The 15,991-nt window shown below is 37.7% G+C and overlaps 1 protein-coding gene across 1 annotated transcript in view; it reads right to left on the bottom strand.

Annotated features, from left to right (window-relative positions):
• The window catches only part of LOC122805928 (extracellular calcium-sensing receptor-like), a 121,605-nt gene that overhangs the window by 63,084 nt on the left and 42,530 nt on the right, over nucleotides 1-15,991 (bottom strand). The window contains exon 2 of the mRNA XM_044076172.1: nucleotides 4,055-4,185. Within this exon, the coding sequence (XP_043932107.1) occupies nucleotides 4,055-4,185 (131 nt within the window). The remainder of the gene's footprint in view (nucleotides 1-4,054; nucleotides 4,186-15,991) is intronic.

The raw sequence follows: 15,991 nt of genomic DNA on the forward strand, positions 1-15,991 counted from the left end.
TGATCCAATGTAATATTACATTAATTATAACTGATTTGGAATAAAGATCAAAGCTACGGAATGCTATCCCATTACTGTTCCAAGTTCTAATGTACCATTTATATGCAATCCTAGGTTTTAAGGGGGACCATAAAAAATTAAGTAGCATTGAATCTAATTTTTTAAATAAGTTTTTGGAGGGGGTAGTATCAACGACTGTATATAAAACAACATTTTAGGTAAAATTATCATTTTAATTAAAAAGAACCTATCCTCCATTGTGAAGAACATCTTATTCCATCTTTTGATTAGTTCACTAATGGTGGTTATTAAATTATTGTAGTTTAGTTTAACAGACTCTTTCCATGTACTCTTTATACTGACACCCAACTATGCTAATACATCATTCTCCTAATTAAACAGGGTATTCTCTCTTAGTTTTTTGTTGATCTATTTGTTAATTAGTAATGTTTTGGATTTATTATGATTAAATTTAAGCCCTGAAATTCTTTCAAACTTGCTTACGGTATTTATAACATCATGCAAAGAACCATCAATATCACCCAATATTAACAACATATCATCAGCAAATAATTGCATCTTAGGACAATAGTCCTTATTATTTCGAAAGCATTTTATATTTTGCATGTTTCTGATATATGTAGCAAAAGGTTCCATTGAAAGAGCAAACAATAATGGTGACAAAGGACAACCTTGTCTAGTTCCCTTGAGGATTTCTAGTGGCGAAGATAGACATGTTCCAATTTTCATATAAGCTTCCGCCCCACTATAAATTTTCATTAATAAGTTGACAAACTCTGAGGAGAATTCAAAACCAATCAGAATTCTTTATAGATAAGACCAACTAATAGAACCAAAAGCGTTTTCTATGTCTAGGCTGATAATAGTTAGTTGTTGTTTGTATTTGCATGCTATGTCTAATAATGATAGTAATCTAATAATGTTATCTTGTACTTTTCTATGAAGAATGAACCCTGTCTGATCATTATGTATTAGATTAGGTAATATTTTCTTAGTCATGAAAATTTTATAATCAGTGTTTAGTAATGAAACTGGCCTAGATGAATCACAAGATTTTGGGACCTTACATTGTTTAAATATGGGGGGATAATTGAGTATTTCCACGATGGGGATATTATATATTTTTGCTTAACCATAGTAAAGACACTCATCACTTTCTTTATTATATATTCAGGAAAAATCTTACATAGTTCAGGAATTATTCCATCCAGTCCTTGAGCTTTATTATCTTTTAAATTTTTTATTAGCTCTTTCACTTCTGTTACTTTTATTTGTTTATTTAATATGTTATTTTGTTGCACTGACACCTTAGTAGTTATATTTTCTTGAATAAAAGTATTTTTATAGTATTCTGAAGATGTTCTACATGATAAAAAAACAAAAGCGCTAAATAAACTGCAGGTTCTTGTAATTTTATTTCTTCTCCAAGCCCTTTTTATTTTAATTGGTTCAGAAGTGTTTTCTTTAATATATAAATATATATATATATATATATATATATATATATATATATATATATATATATATATATATATATATATATATATATATATATATATATATATATATATATACATACACACGTGTGTGTGTGTGTGTGTGTGTGTGTGTGTGTGTGTGTGTGTGTGTGTGTGTGTGTGTGTGTGTGTGTGTGTGTGTGTGTGTGTGTGTGTGTGTAATGTAGATTACAATGATACAGGTATATAGCTAGATATGAAAAATATATGGCTGTAGTATACTTGGCAGAATTGTCATTTATTGAATCATATTTAGTAGAAACAATTGGTATAACTCTCATTTGGTAAAAATGTACTGGTCACATTTCTGTTTAAATGTTGAGAAGTGGTTTAGATAGCTGATACTTGCTGAGTATGTGTTATTCTTCATGATACTTTTTCTTTGTGTTGGGTAAAACTGATGATGTTTTTATTACTTTGTAAAGGTTATAGACAGTTATTCATGCTATTTTTAAGAATGGGTCTATATTACCTTATCGAAAAGCCATAATATTGAATAGCTTTCCACTGAACCGGAAAAGTCAAAATCTGAAAATAGCGAAAACACGAATGAGCAAATTATTTCCCTGGGAAAGAAATCGCTAGCCCTACCACCAACTACATACTAATCTAAACATAACAAAGTGGGGGGGGCTTTCCCCCACACCCCCAATGTGGGGGCTGTGCTCCCCACACCCCGTTAGCTAAATATACCAACTGCAAGATCACATTACAGTGGAGAAAAGGGCAAACTCACAAGGATGGATAAGCGGTTTCTTTCCCAGGTAAAGAATTAATTCATTCGCGTTTTCGCTATTTTCAGCTTTTGACTTTTCTGGTTCGATGAAAAGCCATTCAATATTATAGCTTTTTGATAAGGTAATAGGAACCCGTTAAGAATTCTGATCAATGTTTCCTGTGGGAAATCACTGCTGGTGTGATTTCTGTGTGTCAGCAGTAATTTCTTTGTTCTGGCAGATTTTTTCCTTCTCCAAGTTGTTACGACAGTGGAGTTAGCATACATAAGCTGACGTTCATTGTGCTCCAAATATTGGTGCTACAGTGATCTTGCCCCCACCTGCAAAAACAGTTTCAGTTTAGTTTTTTTCCCCTTTTATGGTTTCAGAATTTATTCATTTCTAACCTGTAAGAGAAATAATCTACTTCATTTAGTTTTAGTGTATGTCTGATTCTTCCAAATGCAATTTCTACCATTTTTTTCCTACCAAATGCAATTCTACCATTTGTTCTTCTACCAGTGATAATGTAGTCATATATAGATATACAGATGTAGAAATAGATATCCTAACAGAACCTATCCTTATTTTAGTATTAAAACCATAAATGAAAAAAATATACAAAAATCATGAATTGTGCCCAAAAAGCTTAAATGATTACCACAGAACAGGACTACAAAGCCACCTATAAAGCATTACATTCATTAAATATATGCAGACTACCTACAGCAATATTCAGCTTTAAGTTATTCAAGCAGCATAGCTTTATTCAGTTTAATAAGAATCTGCAGAAAAAAAAACAGCATAAAATATACTGGAGTATGTTGCAGTACGGTACTTGATATATGAGAGATATGTTTTGCCATCTAGCGCAAAAAAGAAAACTCCCTAAACTTGTGCATATATGTATATTACAAAAGATGTGCTGAAACACTGATGCAAATCATATCAGTTTCTGCAAAACTAACTTTAATAATCAAAAATAAAAATAAGACTAGCCAAAACTGCGCCAATTGCAAAATTAAAACAACGCTCTACTTCTGTGGAAAAAAATACAGTTGTAGTAATATATTTAGAGAAAGGATGTTTGTAAGGTATGTGAAGAGTTGGGCTATGGGCAGAACTAGTGGTATTACAAATGTGTGAAAATTTTCAGGTGGTTTAACTTCTGTTTGCCCTGCTTTTGTAATATATCATATTAAGTTTTAAAGTAGGCAGCAAAAGATAAGAGTATTTGCTGACAATGAGATTCACTTATTTTCCATGAACGACTAACTACATAATGGCAATTAATTTATTATATAAGTGTAATAAGTGAACAGCAAAAACTGAAAATGAGGTGCCTTGAATGCAGTCTGTTCAAAAAAGAATATTATGGGGAAAGAGTACCTGTTGGTTTGTAATGATATGCAAATGTATTTAAATCGGAATGTGTAATGAGTTTTTTAGCAAACAGACACTATATAGTGTATTTCTTGACTTCGAAGATTGCCTGATAACTTTCACTTTACTTTGGTACTAGCACTGGAAAATCTGCTGGGATTCAAAAATATGAAATTAATGATAAAATACATGGCCAGCAAATTAGGAATAACTAAATAAAACAGACATTTTAGCTGTACAAATATTTTTAATAAAAGTAACTAAAGGTAGAATCTCCCAAAAGGATTTGAACAAGGATGCAGATGTGCATGCTTTATTACCTGCAGGTATCCTCCGTTCCACATGATAGCACTTTGATTTATGGTGAATACACTGTTGCCACCTTCTAGATGTTTATACATGCCAACGTTGACATACCTTAAGGAATCTTCTGAAATAAGTTGCCAATTGGTAATTTCATATAATGCTGGTATATCACCATTTTCATCAAAATACACTTCTTGTCCATTTCCATTTTTGAATTTAACCTTCTTAATATAATGCAGAAGCTAATAAGGTCAACAAGAAATTCATAAAAGAATAAATATGAAATCCTCCACAGGATCAGGCATTAATTCAACTATTTTTTTTTTAGTATTTCTAAGTTATACAAAACATATTGATTGCAAAAATCCATTGCTACACATCATACAATAACTTTGGTCGTTTGATGTTTGCTAAGAGTTGTACAGTAAAAAGGAAGGTTGAACATTTGTCACACAGCTTTACAGTATATAATATGGTCACACTTCTTTAAGTAATATATGTTTAGCTACAGAATGACAGTCATTCATGGAGTCAACTGAGTTATATGTTTATTGATGATGAGTTAAATATGAGTTTGGATAACTAATCCCTCTGTCATCAATAGGTTTTACTCCTATTATTGACTATACCAGTATGTTTGTACTCTTCCTATATTGAACAGCAATGCCTGAAAAAAACATTTTGACATATTCTAATAAAATGTTTTTTATTAGTTTTGATGATAGACAAAATGTTTGCATTCTTTAGTGACCACTCTGTATTAGTAACAATGGAAGTATCCTATAGATTATGGTTGCACTTTGTCTTGAACTGTTTCTGTAAATACAATTCATGCCATTCTATATGAGTTTTACCTTAATAACATCAAATATATTAAATGTGACTACCTATGGTATGGTAGAATATCTAGCTATAGCCTCCCCACTGACTTATAAACTCTTCTCTAAGCATCTTACAATATTTTCCTGATGTTATGCACACATTTCTTATTAAAACTGGATTTTGACCTCTTAGGCAAGGAGTATAGTTTTTTCCGCCTTTCTATGTCATTTTCTCTAATGTCTTAACATTACTTCCTACTTTGTAATTTATTTCAGAATTTCTTTTGCTAGCCTGTAATCTCATTTCTTCTTTCCTTCCTCTGTTTCCCATTGCTTCCCTATTTTCTTTTTTATCATGTTGCTTTCATTCCAATCTATTGTTTTTATTCCAAATCTCTGTCAGCCCTCATTTTTTTATTTTCTTTGTATCAAACTGTATCTTGTTTGTATATTTAAACAAAAACAGTGTGGAACAAAACTGAAACAAAAAAATAAATTAATTAACTAACAAGTTTCAAAGGACAAACTACGAGAGTCCTTCTACGATAAAGGTCTTTTGCTCTTTAATATTTACACCATAGAACTTCCTCAGAATATTTTTACAAAATGTTTCCATTCCATTTAAATACTCTCCAGGCTTTGCACCAAAAAACACATACAACCAATCAACTACCATTCAAAGCACATGCTCACAATGAAATGCAATATTTAAATTAGTTTAAAAAATCTCAAAAAAGAAGAAACCATTCCTAGTATTCAGGACCACTCCTTATACACTAAAAACAAGCCAATCATAGATCTTAATTTTTTTACATTCAGAATATAGAGCCAATAATAGATCTTGATTGCCTTTTTCCACCAATCAAAAAACAGAGTGTTAAAATCTTTTGTCAAAAAAGATGTTCCCAGTTTCCCATCCAAATGCTGACCAGGGTTGATCCTGCTTAGTTTCTAAAATCAGACAAGATCATGTACATTTGTTGTAACCTAATGGCTTGCTCACAAAATAAAACAGTTTATGTATATCATTTAATCCTAGCAGTCAATCAGCCATACATGCTATTTGCCATCTAGAGTGGCAGCTTTCTGTTTGGGAACAGCACTTTTTGACAATCATTTTTGACAATGGATTTTAACACTTTGTTTTTGATTGGTAGAAAAAGGCAATCAGGCTCCCAGATTTACTAATCTTCCATGCAGGACTAGCTTAGTCCTGCATGGAAGCAGCCGTTTAGGAGCAGGATGGCAGTGCGCCATGCATAGTAATGAGACACGCTGCATGAGCTCCTAATCTTACAAGGAGCATGTAAGACTCCAAGGGGCATGTCTGAGAGCAGAGCTCTCAGAATATACACGCCCCTGCAATGAAGAACAGCTGAAAGGGCTAAAAAATGAGCAAGACTACTCATAGGTGTCCGCATATCCCCACCAACAGTCCCCCATGTACAACAGCATGTATAAAGAAATAAAATGAACAAACCCTTTTATTTTTTTTTAAACTCCGATTAAAGCTAACCGTAGGTGTGCGGCTGTGCCCAATGCTTAGCTACGTTTAATGCAGCTTAAATGGCTGAAGAGGATAACAAGGAAGATATATGCAAATGAAGCAGCATAGCAATAGTGTAGTGGGCAGATCATTCACCTTGTGAGCAGGCATTCCCGGATTGAGTCCCACTGCATCACATTCCATTTTCCCTGGCAAAGCATGTTATGACCAATATATTTGTTGCATAACCCACTAAATAACATATATTTATAAACTGGAGTACTGTAGTAAATGCACATGTGATGTGTCAGTGTCATAATGAATAAAGCACTAGTAAGAAGGTATAAGCACCAATAAGCAGTAGTAAGCATATATATAAGCACTAGTAAGTGGGTTTAAGCCCATTTGCGCAAGGGTAAGCAATGCGCACACAGGTTAAACAATATTGAAGCTAACTCTCTGTAAGCATATGTAACTGGAGGTTAGCATTGCTTACCCTCGCGCAAACCCATGCAAACCTGTTTACAAATGCTCAAAAGTGCCTTAATCACTCTGTATCCAATGGACCTTGTTCTGCCCATCAACAAAATAAACAGCCTTGCAGGTCTTGAACCCAGGACTTTATACATTATAGTCACAGTAATTAACCACCAAGCCATTACAGCAGTACTGAAGAATGAGGTATCAGCCAAGTCTTCACTATAGTAAAATCAAACTGAACCCGTGAAAGGAATCAGTATACAGACATATGTTCCATAACCCACTATAAAACATACATATGTGAACTGGTGTACAGCAGTAAGCCCAGAAGTCAGGTGTAATTGTAATAGAGTGTTGAAGTCCCCAATAAAATACAACGACCTTATACAGTGTACGTACACATGAATCATGGATACCAGGCATACATATAAGATGTAATGAATAATAAATCAATGCCAAAAAGGAAATATAAAGCAAAGTCAAATCTAAGCAATGCTAAGCATTGCACAGGCCAGCTTAGGAGGTGTAAGCAATGTGTAAGGCAGCTAACTCAATATACCCAGTGTTATACCCCTTTAAACAATGCCAACCACAGGTAAGCAGGTTTGCCCATAGCTTAGCCTTTTCAAAACTGGCCAATCATGAAAAAGTGTGGGAAATCAGCCCTACTTAAACCCAAGAGGTGGGAATACATCTCATAACTGGTTGTAGCTTCCCTTGCAGGCACTATGTCAGGAATGGGAGAGGGTGTGTGCCTTCGGACACAGTGCTGGTGCATCCAGGAGTCCAGTGTCATGGCAGGACTCCTTGTCAAAGACCATGAACAGAGACTGCTGCAGGGCCAGTGCCAGGGCTCCCAATATAAGGTGGATGCCTGGGACTGTCTCGCCCATGACCTCACCAGTGCCACTGGCATACCCCAAACTGGTGAGCAGGTCAGGCATCACTATGCTGACCTGAAGTGGCATAAGGGGGACCTTTTGGACTAGTGGATCCAAGAGGCTAGAACAGAAGGGGATGTTCCAGCTGTTTGTAAGTATCAGTCCACTACCTGTTTAATAATTGCCAGCTCATGTATATTATGGATAGGTATGGCTAAATATTCCTCTTATGTCCTCCACAGCTGCAACTGAGTGGGTTATGAACCAGGAGGCCCATGGCAGTCACCTGGAGAGGTTGCAATGCGAGGCAGGTCAATAATACTCTTGCATGTACTGTCATAGGAAATAAATCTTAGAGTATTAGTAAATTAATTGCCTGTATAAAACCTGTATTGTTTAAGGCAAGTACCGCATACACCAGAGAAATATCAGGAAAAGACTCATATAGTATGTACGCAAATAAAAGCGTAATAACCTGACAATAAAGGTCTAACTGCTGCACTGCATGCATATACTCTGGTATCATATGATGATGTAGATTTGCATTCATGTAATAGTACTGTTGTAATAAGCACTGTTACCCACACCGTGCACCATAAATAGAACATGTAGGAATGCCTGTATATGAAAGGTGTAATCCCCAGAGGCCATTTAGTACAACTGAGAAACACATAGAAAGAAAACAGGGAAAAGGCAGACAACAAAACCCGAATAGCACATGCAACTGAGATGTGAACTGTTGCTTTTTTAGCACACACAGCCATGGTTCGAATCCTGCCAGTGGCAGTAGTCTGCATACAGAATCATACCCCACAACTGTACAGATATGTCCAGAATGTCCAGTAAAGTGGCCCATATCTGTTGCCTGTCAACCTGTCCCCCTGGGAAATCAGTGGAATGATCCCAGACATATAGGCACCAAAAAGGAAATACAACTGATTGACACAGATCTATGAGAACACTGGCACACTAGCAAGTCCCCAAACCCTTATGAGACCAAGAAGCCATGTATGTCCCATTTACACCCCCATCTTGTCAAGCAGTGGCCAGAGTATGTACAGTAACAGAGTGAGATGTATGTGCACAATAGTAATATGGAATATGGTACTGTGTGTGGCAACAATCGGGTAGTGCTAACAAACATTTCTCCCACAGGTCTGTCAGATACCAACACTGTGCCCAGAAATACAAGAATGATACCCTGTACTGGTACTGTTTACTTTGGTATTGTATGGCATTGTGAGTGATGCAGTTGCTCTGACTAATGAGGTATTATGCATCACTGTCACCCACACTGTCCTGCAAAATATAACTGTCTAGGAAATCCGTATAAGAGTGTTGTAATACAAAGTCAAAATGCAAAAGCACAAGAGAATTATAGAACAGAAAGCAGATAGGAGATATACAGCAATATCTATATAGCACACACAACTCTGATGGACAGTGTTTAAGTTGTAGCAGACACAGCCATGGTCTGAATCCTGGGAGTGGAAGTAGGCTGCATACAGAATCATACACCACAACTGTACAGATGAGACCAGAATGTCCAGTATATGGACCCATATCTGCTGCATGTCCCCCTGCCCCCCTGGTAAGTCTGTGGGATGATCCCAGATGTTTAGCCAGCAAACAGGGAATACAAGTGATTGTCCAACATCTATGTGAACAAACCTGTCACTTTAGCAACTCCCAAAACTGTTAGGCAAGTAATAAGCCAAGCATGTCCTATCTACACCCCCATGTTGTCAAGCTGTGACCAGAGTGTGTACAGCCACAGAGTGAGATGTATGTGCATAATACTAATGTGTAATCTGGAACTTTGTGTGGCAACATTCAGGTAGTGCTAACAAACATTGCTCCCACAGGTACATCGGATAAGAACACTGTGCTGAGAAATAAAAAACATTATACCCTGTACTGGTACTGTTTACTCTAGTATTGTAGGGAATTGTGAGTGTTGCAGTTTCTCTGAATAATAAAGTATCACTGATCGCTGTCACCCACACTGTGCTACATAATATAACTGTGTATGAAAGCATGTATATATGTGTGTCAAGTCACTAAAGGTTGGAGAGGGCAGTATTCTAAATATGTCCTGGTACACCTGCATGTGGTCAACACATGACCAGCTTCTGTGCAGAAAGAGTTGGATAGCCATGTGCACAACATCAACTTGGAATCTGGGAGTATGTGTAGAAACAGTTAGTGTTAACATACATTCCCTCCACAGGTATACCAAGTAAGAGATGTATACTGCAGGTAAAACCAGTTCATGTATAATGATGACGACAGCCATATCACTGTCCTAACTAAGGCTATAGGGTAGTGTAGTAAGACTTGTAAGGTACAGATAACAGCACTGACCAGGAAAGTAATGTGAACTACAGGAATATACTAGTTGCTAATTGACACCCCCCCCCACCATATCTCCAACAATAAATAACATACCCACCCCAACTGGTATGTAATGACTCCAATGTTCTGATAATGTCCTGTTGTTTGATAAATATTTTAATTGTTCCCATGCATGTGCTATATTAAATTATTCCAACATTGGTGTCATGGTGCCATCAATGTACCTGCATGCTGTTCTTATTACCAGTGTGGTCCCATATATGCATGTGTTCTGTTTGCTATGCACCTGTTCCGTATCTGGTGTCTGGGCTAATGGGAATATCTATGCATGTTGTTATACCTAACCCTGGAATGTGTTGACTGTTACTAACCCACATATGATGATAAAATCTAAACACTATAGCACGTTTGGGAAGGCTGGTCCCAGCGGACCCACCTGTCCCACCTCAGCTGGCCATGGCACTGGGCATCAGCATGTCTGAGGCCAAACCCGGGATCTCCCTGTCTGTTAGTCCTGCACCACTTTTGGGTGTAACCACCTGAGGGGATGCGGCTTGCCCCCCTCAGGATCTAGTATGGACAGGAACCTGTCACCCGTTGCCAGGTCCAGGTCATGATGTGTACCGAGCTCAATCAGCAGCTTGGTGATCTGCTACGCCAGCTTGAGGGCCACGTGTTGCGACTAGAGTGTAAGGCTGGCCCTGTGACACAGCCCCCAACACAGCCACCTTTGGGGCTGTGAAGGTACAGTGGTGACTGCCCATGGGTGGGGACCTCAGTCACACTGTTTTGACTATGGGGCTCATTGGCTTCCAATTTCGCTACACCCCTCCCCATCAAGGTGTCTACCCCCCACATGTGTCACATACAGCCCCTGTATGCATCTTGTTTGTCTTGTCTGTTAACCTACCCAACCTACCTCCCTAAATATACTTACTATCCCTCCTAAACATCCCACTCTCACCTAAAAAAAAAGGGCAATCTGTTCCCCAAAAAAAACCTCGCCCCATACATAGCTGCCATTTCACAAACATGTCCACTAGACGCATGTAATCTGGTCTAATTGGCATCATAACTTATTATTGTTGTCCTCACCCCGTCCCAGGGGTTTGAGTGTCCAAATCTACCTCCAAATTCAGTATATATGCACAGCTGTTGCTGTAGAAGAAATGATCAGCTATGGACCTTTCCCACACCCTTCCTGCACATCCCTAGCTATTTTCCCTACTGTCTTTCCCTCTTTGTGCTTCTTTTTCACCACTTTCCTATCAACCCTTTTTTCTTTTCTTTTAAAGAAATTAGCCTGGGGGTAAGCGAGAGTAAGCACTTTTAAGCAACAGTAAGCATGTTTAAGCCTGTTTGCACGGGGATATGCAATGCCTACACTGGTTAAGCAATATAGAAGCTAACTGAGTCTAAGAAACTGTATTATTTTTATTTATTTTATTTCTTTATTTTACATTTGTTGACCGGGAATGTCTGACTGAGCCGAAGCCCTTTTTCAGCACAGGCCTGAGCAGAAAAGCTTCAGTACATACAAATATAACAATAAGTAGTTAATACAGATTTTATATAAGTAGAATACAGCAAAATCTTATACAGATAACAATTGGTTGTACATATGTTAGGTAAGCTGAGAGGAATATAAAGTACAAAAATCAGGTGTGTGATTTTTTTTTTTTCAAATCTGACCAGAGTCTATATGAGTATTACAGAGAGAAGTACATAGCTTAGGAAAAGTTGAGAATGGAAAGTTTTCAAGGAGGATTTGAGCAGTGGCAAATCCATTTCTTACTGAAATATTCCTTTAGTGTTAGCTTAAACTGTTTGGGATGTGCTTGTGTACGAATCTTGAGGGGAAGTTTGTTCCATTCAATAGAGGGGTGGTAGCTATATAAGTTTTGTCCTGCTTTAGATTTGGGCTTGTAGATTTTTAGAAGGTCTTGGAAAGAGCTATGGAAGTTTCTTGTAGGAGCATAGTGGGAGATGATAGAGTGTAAGGCTGGACAGAAAGATGGCTGATATAGGATTGTGTGTATGGTTTGGAGCTGAGAGAGAAGGAGGAGTTGGAGCAGTTTGAGACAGTTTAAGTATCTTAGTGAGAGACAGTGGTGAGATCTGTAGGGTTGATGGGCTGTGAATCTAGCTACTTTGTGATATGTAGTCTGAAGTCTAGCAATGAGAGAGGAGTTAAGGTTAGTACGAATTTGAGAGCAATATGTTAAGCAGGGAAGATGATAGGCATGAGTGAGGGCTATCCTGGCTTTCTGAGTAAGAAATTTATTTCTATATAGTAGACCTAGCTTAAGGTAGGTTTTTCTTATACAATTATTTATGTGGAGATCAAATTTTAGTTGGTCATCGATTGTAATACCAAGGAATTTTGAGCTTGATTCAGCTACGATTGGTGTCTTATTGAGTGACTGGATAGTGAAAGAGGTCTTAATGTGGTTAGATGTTTTAGGGAGGAAGAGTAAGAGTTTTGATTTTTTAGGGTTTAGGATGAGTTGGTTGGTGGAGAGCCATGTTTCTACAGAGTGAAAGGATGACTGGGTAGCTGTTAAGAGTTCTGAGTGAGAGTCGGTTATAGTTTTGACTGTAGAGTCATCAGCATATTGTATAATAGAGGAGAAGGGGCAGGAGGTATAGAGCAAGTTTGTGAAGATGTTGAAAAGTAATGGCCCTAAAATGGATCCTTGAGGGACTCCAATTTGTATTTGTTGTGGAGTAAATAGACCAGTATCCCATTTTACAGATTGGAATCTATCTCTTAGATAGCTTTCAAACCATGCCACTGTATCAGGAGAGAAATTGAGGTTGGACAGTTTGTTTAATAGTAGAGAGTGAGAGACGGTATCGAAGGCCTTAGAGAAGTCAAGGAAGAGACAGGAGATAAGTTTATGGTCATCTCTGGCCAGGGAATAAGTATTGAGAAAGGATAGGCGTGCAGTATAGGTACTATGCTTTGGTCGAAAATCATGCTGAGTAGGTGTAAGTAGGTTTTCCTGAAAGAGATGATCCATGACTTGAGTACGAATGCACTTTTCAAGACTTTTAGATAGAGGGGAGAGGATGGCATTAGGCCTAATGTTTGAGATTTCAGTGGAGTTACGTCCTTTGTGGAGAGATATGGTGTAGAAGTCTTTCCAGATGGAAGGTACTTTAGATTCCGAGATGGAACGGTTTATGAGAATAGAGATAGGATAGGCAAGTGAGTGGGCAGCTGACTGGAGAAAGTAGGATGGGATGCTATCTGCAGATACAGAGCAGGGTTTAAGTTTGGAGAGTAAGGTACGAATGTGTGTTGTGGGAATGGGCTTGAGAGAAAAGATTTTGGAAGGAGTTGATGAGAAAGCTGATTTTGTGGGGTTCTTTGTATTGGAGTTATTTGAGTTAAACAGATTGGATATTGATTCCACAAAGTAAGTGTTGAAGGTGTTGGCTGTTTCTACTGGTGTCTTTTCTGGGGTAGGGTTGGGTGAGGTAGGGTTTTCTGGATGGAGCATTTGATTGATTGTGTGCCATAATTTTTTTGGGTCTGATTTTAGTGTTGTAGGGGGGTTATAGTAGAATTCCTTTTTGTCTTTGTTGATTAATCTTTTGACCAGGTTTCTTTGTTCTTTGTATCTTTGTAGATCATTAGGGTTTTTTTGTTTGTAGCCATTTTTTACATTTTTTCCTGTAACCGGAAGTCAGCAGTGCTTACCTCCACACAAACCTGCACAAACCTGCTTACAACTGCTTAAAAGTACCTTAATCACTCTGTATCCAATGACTCTTGTTCTGCCCAGCAACAAAATAAACAGCCTCTGCAATGCTCAAACTCAGGACCCAGCAAACCATAGCAAAGTGATTTACCACTAAGCCATGTCTTATATACATAACCCTGCTGTTTTAACAAGCATATCATCCAGCCCAGTCATTCAGCAGTACAGGGAATATATTCCAACATGTAGATGTATGTGTGTGCATATATATTAATACTTAAACAGATACAACATATATATATATATATATATATATATATATATATATATATATATATATATATATACACAGACACACACACACACACACAGATATATATATATATATATATATATATATATATATATATACACAAACAAATGCATATATCTATAGATATATATGTCTACATCTGTATGTCTAAATATATACAGCAAGTTATATATACGTAAGCAGATATATCTATATAGGTATATATGGACATAGTTTTTTATATATATATATATATATATATATATATATATATATATATATATGTAAGCAGATATATATATCTATATACGTATATACGGACATAAATCTGTAGATAACAATGGGAACGTAAAAACATATAAGCCTACATGCACCATTAATGGGGTTGAGAGGCCCAATCAACATACATCTTGTACGAATAGGTAAACCCTCCACAGCCAAACATGTCTGCCCTGACATACACTACCAACTGTTGCAGATCCCATAACCAGGCCCTGACACAACATGGGCACAAGATGTTTACAGTACTCCATCCCACCTGTATGATGCCAGGCTGGTATCAGTAAAATATCTTGCAGTACAGTCTGGCTCCCATAGGGAGTGTACAATGTGGAAGCTATCACCATCCCTAGGATACATATATACAGACACATATATACAGATATATATATATATATATATATATATATATATATATATATATATCTATATATATATATATATATATATATATATATATATATATATATATATATATAGGTTCATAGGTTCATAGGTTCGTACTAGGCTATCTGCCCTAGGGCATTTATAAGCCTAGCCAGAGTGTGTGTGGCTTCCACCACCCCTTAGGATGAAAATACTATGCTCTTTTAGGGTTTAGTTTACTGTGCCTCTGTCCAGTGTGACACAGAGATGACCCCCGGGGTAAACCTATGATCTCCCATCCACTCGTCGAGAAATCTCTTGAATAGAGTCAGTGAGGGGCTCTGCCTAACATGGACTGGGATTCTGTTCCAGAGTGTAGAGAGCCTCTGGGTTATGAATCTGTCCCTCCAGCACGTCCTATTTATTTCTGTGTTGAGGTTTAAGTCTCTTGTTCTCGTGGCTCTGATGGATTTGGATTTTTTGAGATGGAGCATGTCCATTAATTCCGGATTGGACATGGCCTTGTACGTCAGGCACAGATCACCTCTGAGTAGGCGGTATGCGACTGAATAGAGCTGGAGTTTTTTCAGTCGGCCAGCATATGACATATGTTTAAGACCCTTTATCCTCTTGGTGAGGAACTTTTGGGGTCTTTCCAACTGCTGCAGGTGTCGGGTGATATACATCCCAAATGGGGCATTGTACTCAATCATTGGCCTGATAAGAGAAGAGTACAGGGGCACAATGACCTCTCTTGATCTAGATATGAAACCCTTCATGATAAGGTGGGCAATATAGAAGGTCTTCCTAACCACTTTGGCAATGTGAGTGTCAAATGAGAGGTTACTGTCAACCTGGGTCCCCAGGCCCCTGATTACCTCTTCCGTACTTAATGGATTACCACCTATGTGGTAATTTGCCAGTACCTTGTTTTTCCCAAAGGGTATAACTATACATTTTTTGGCATTCAGCTTAAGGCCATGGCTCTGGCACCAATTATCCATTTCTATGAGGCCTCTCTGAAGGATGTTTGTGTCCGCTGGAGTATCAATTATGGCGCCCAGTTTGCAGTCATCTGCGAACTTTGTCAGCCACAATCCTCCTATGTTTGCCTGTACCTCGGAAAAATAAATGCCGAACAAGAGGGGTCCCAGGACTGAGCCCTGTGGGACACCGCTTTTGACTGGCTTAGAGTCTGACATAGCTCCAGCAACTCTGACCCTGTGGGTTCTGTCCTTGAGCCAGTTTGCAAAACCATCTTATGACATATGGGTTTACATTTAAGCTGGTGAGTTTGTCTATGATGCCCGAGTGGGGTATTGTGTCAAAGGCTTTTGCAAGGTCAAGGTAGGCTGTGTGAACTGCCTTACCCTCATCAATG

The sequence above is a fragment of the Protopterus annectens genome, chromosome 7.part0, assembly GCF_019279795.1.
Source record: "Protopterus annectens isolate FY-2018-M chromosome 7.part0, PAN1.0, whole genome shotgun sequence".
Lineage (NCBI taxonomy): Eukaryota > Metazoa > Chordata > Ceratodontiformes > Protopteridae > Protopterus > Protopterus annectens.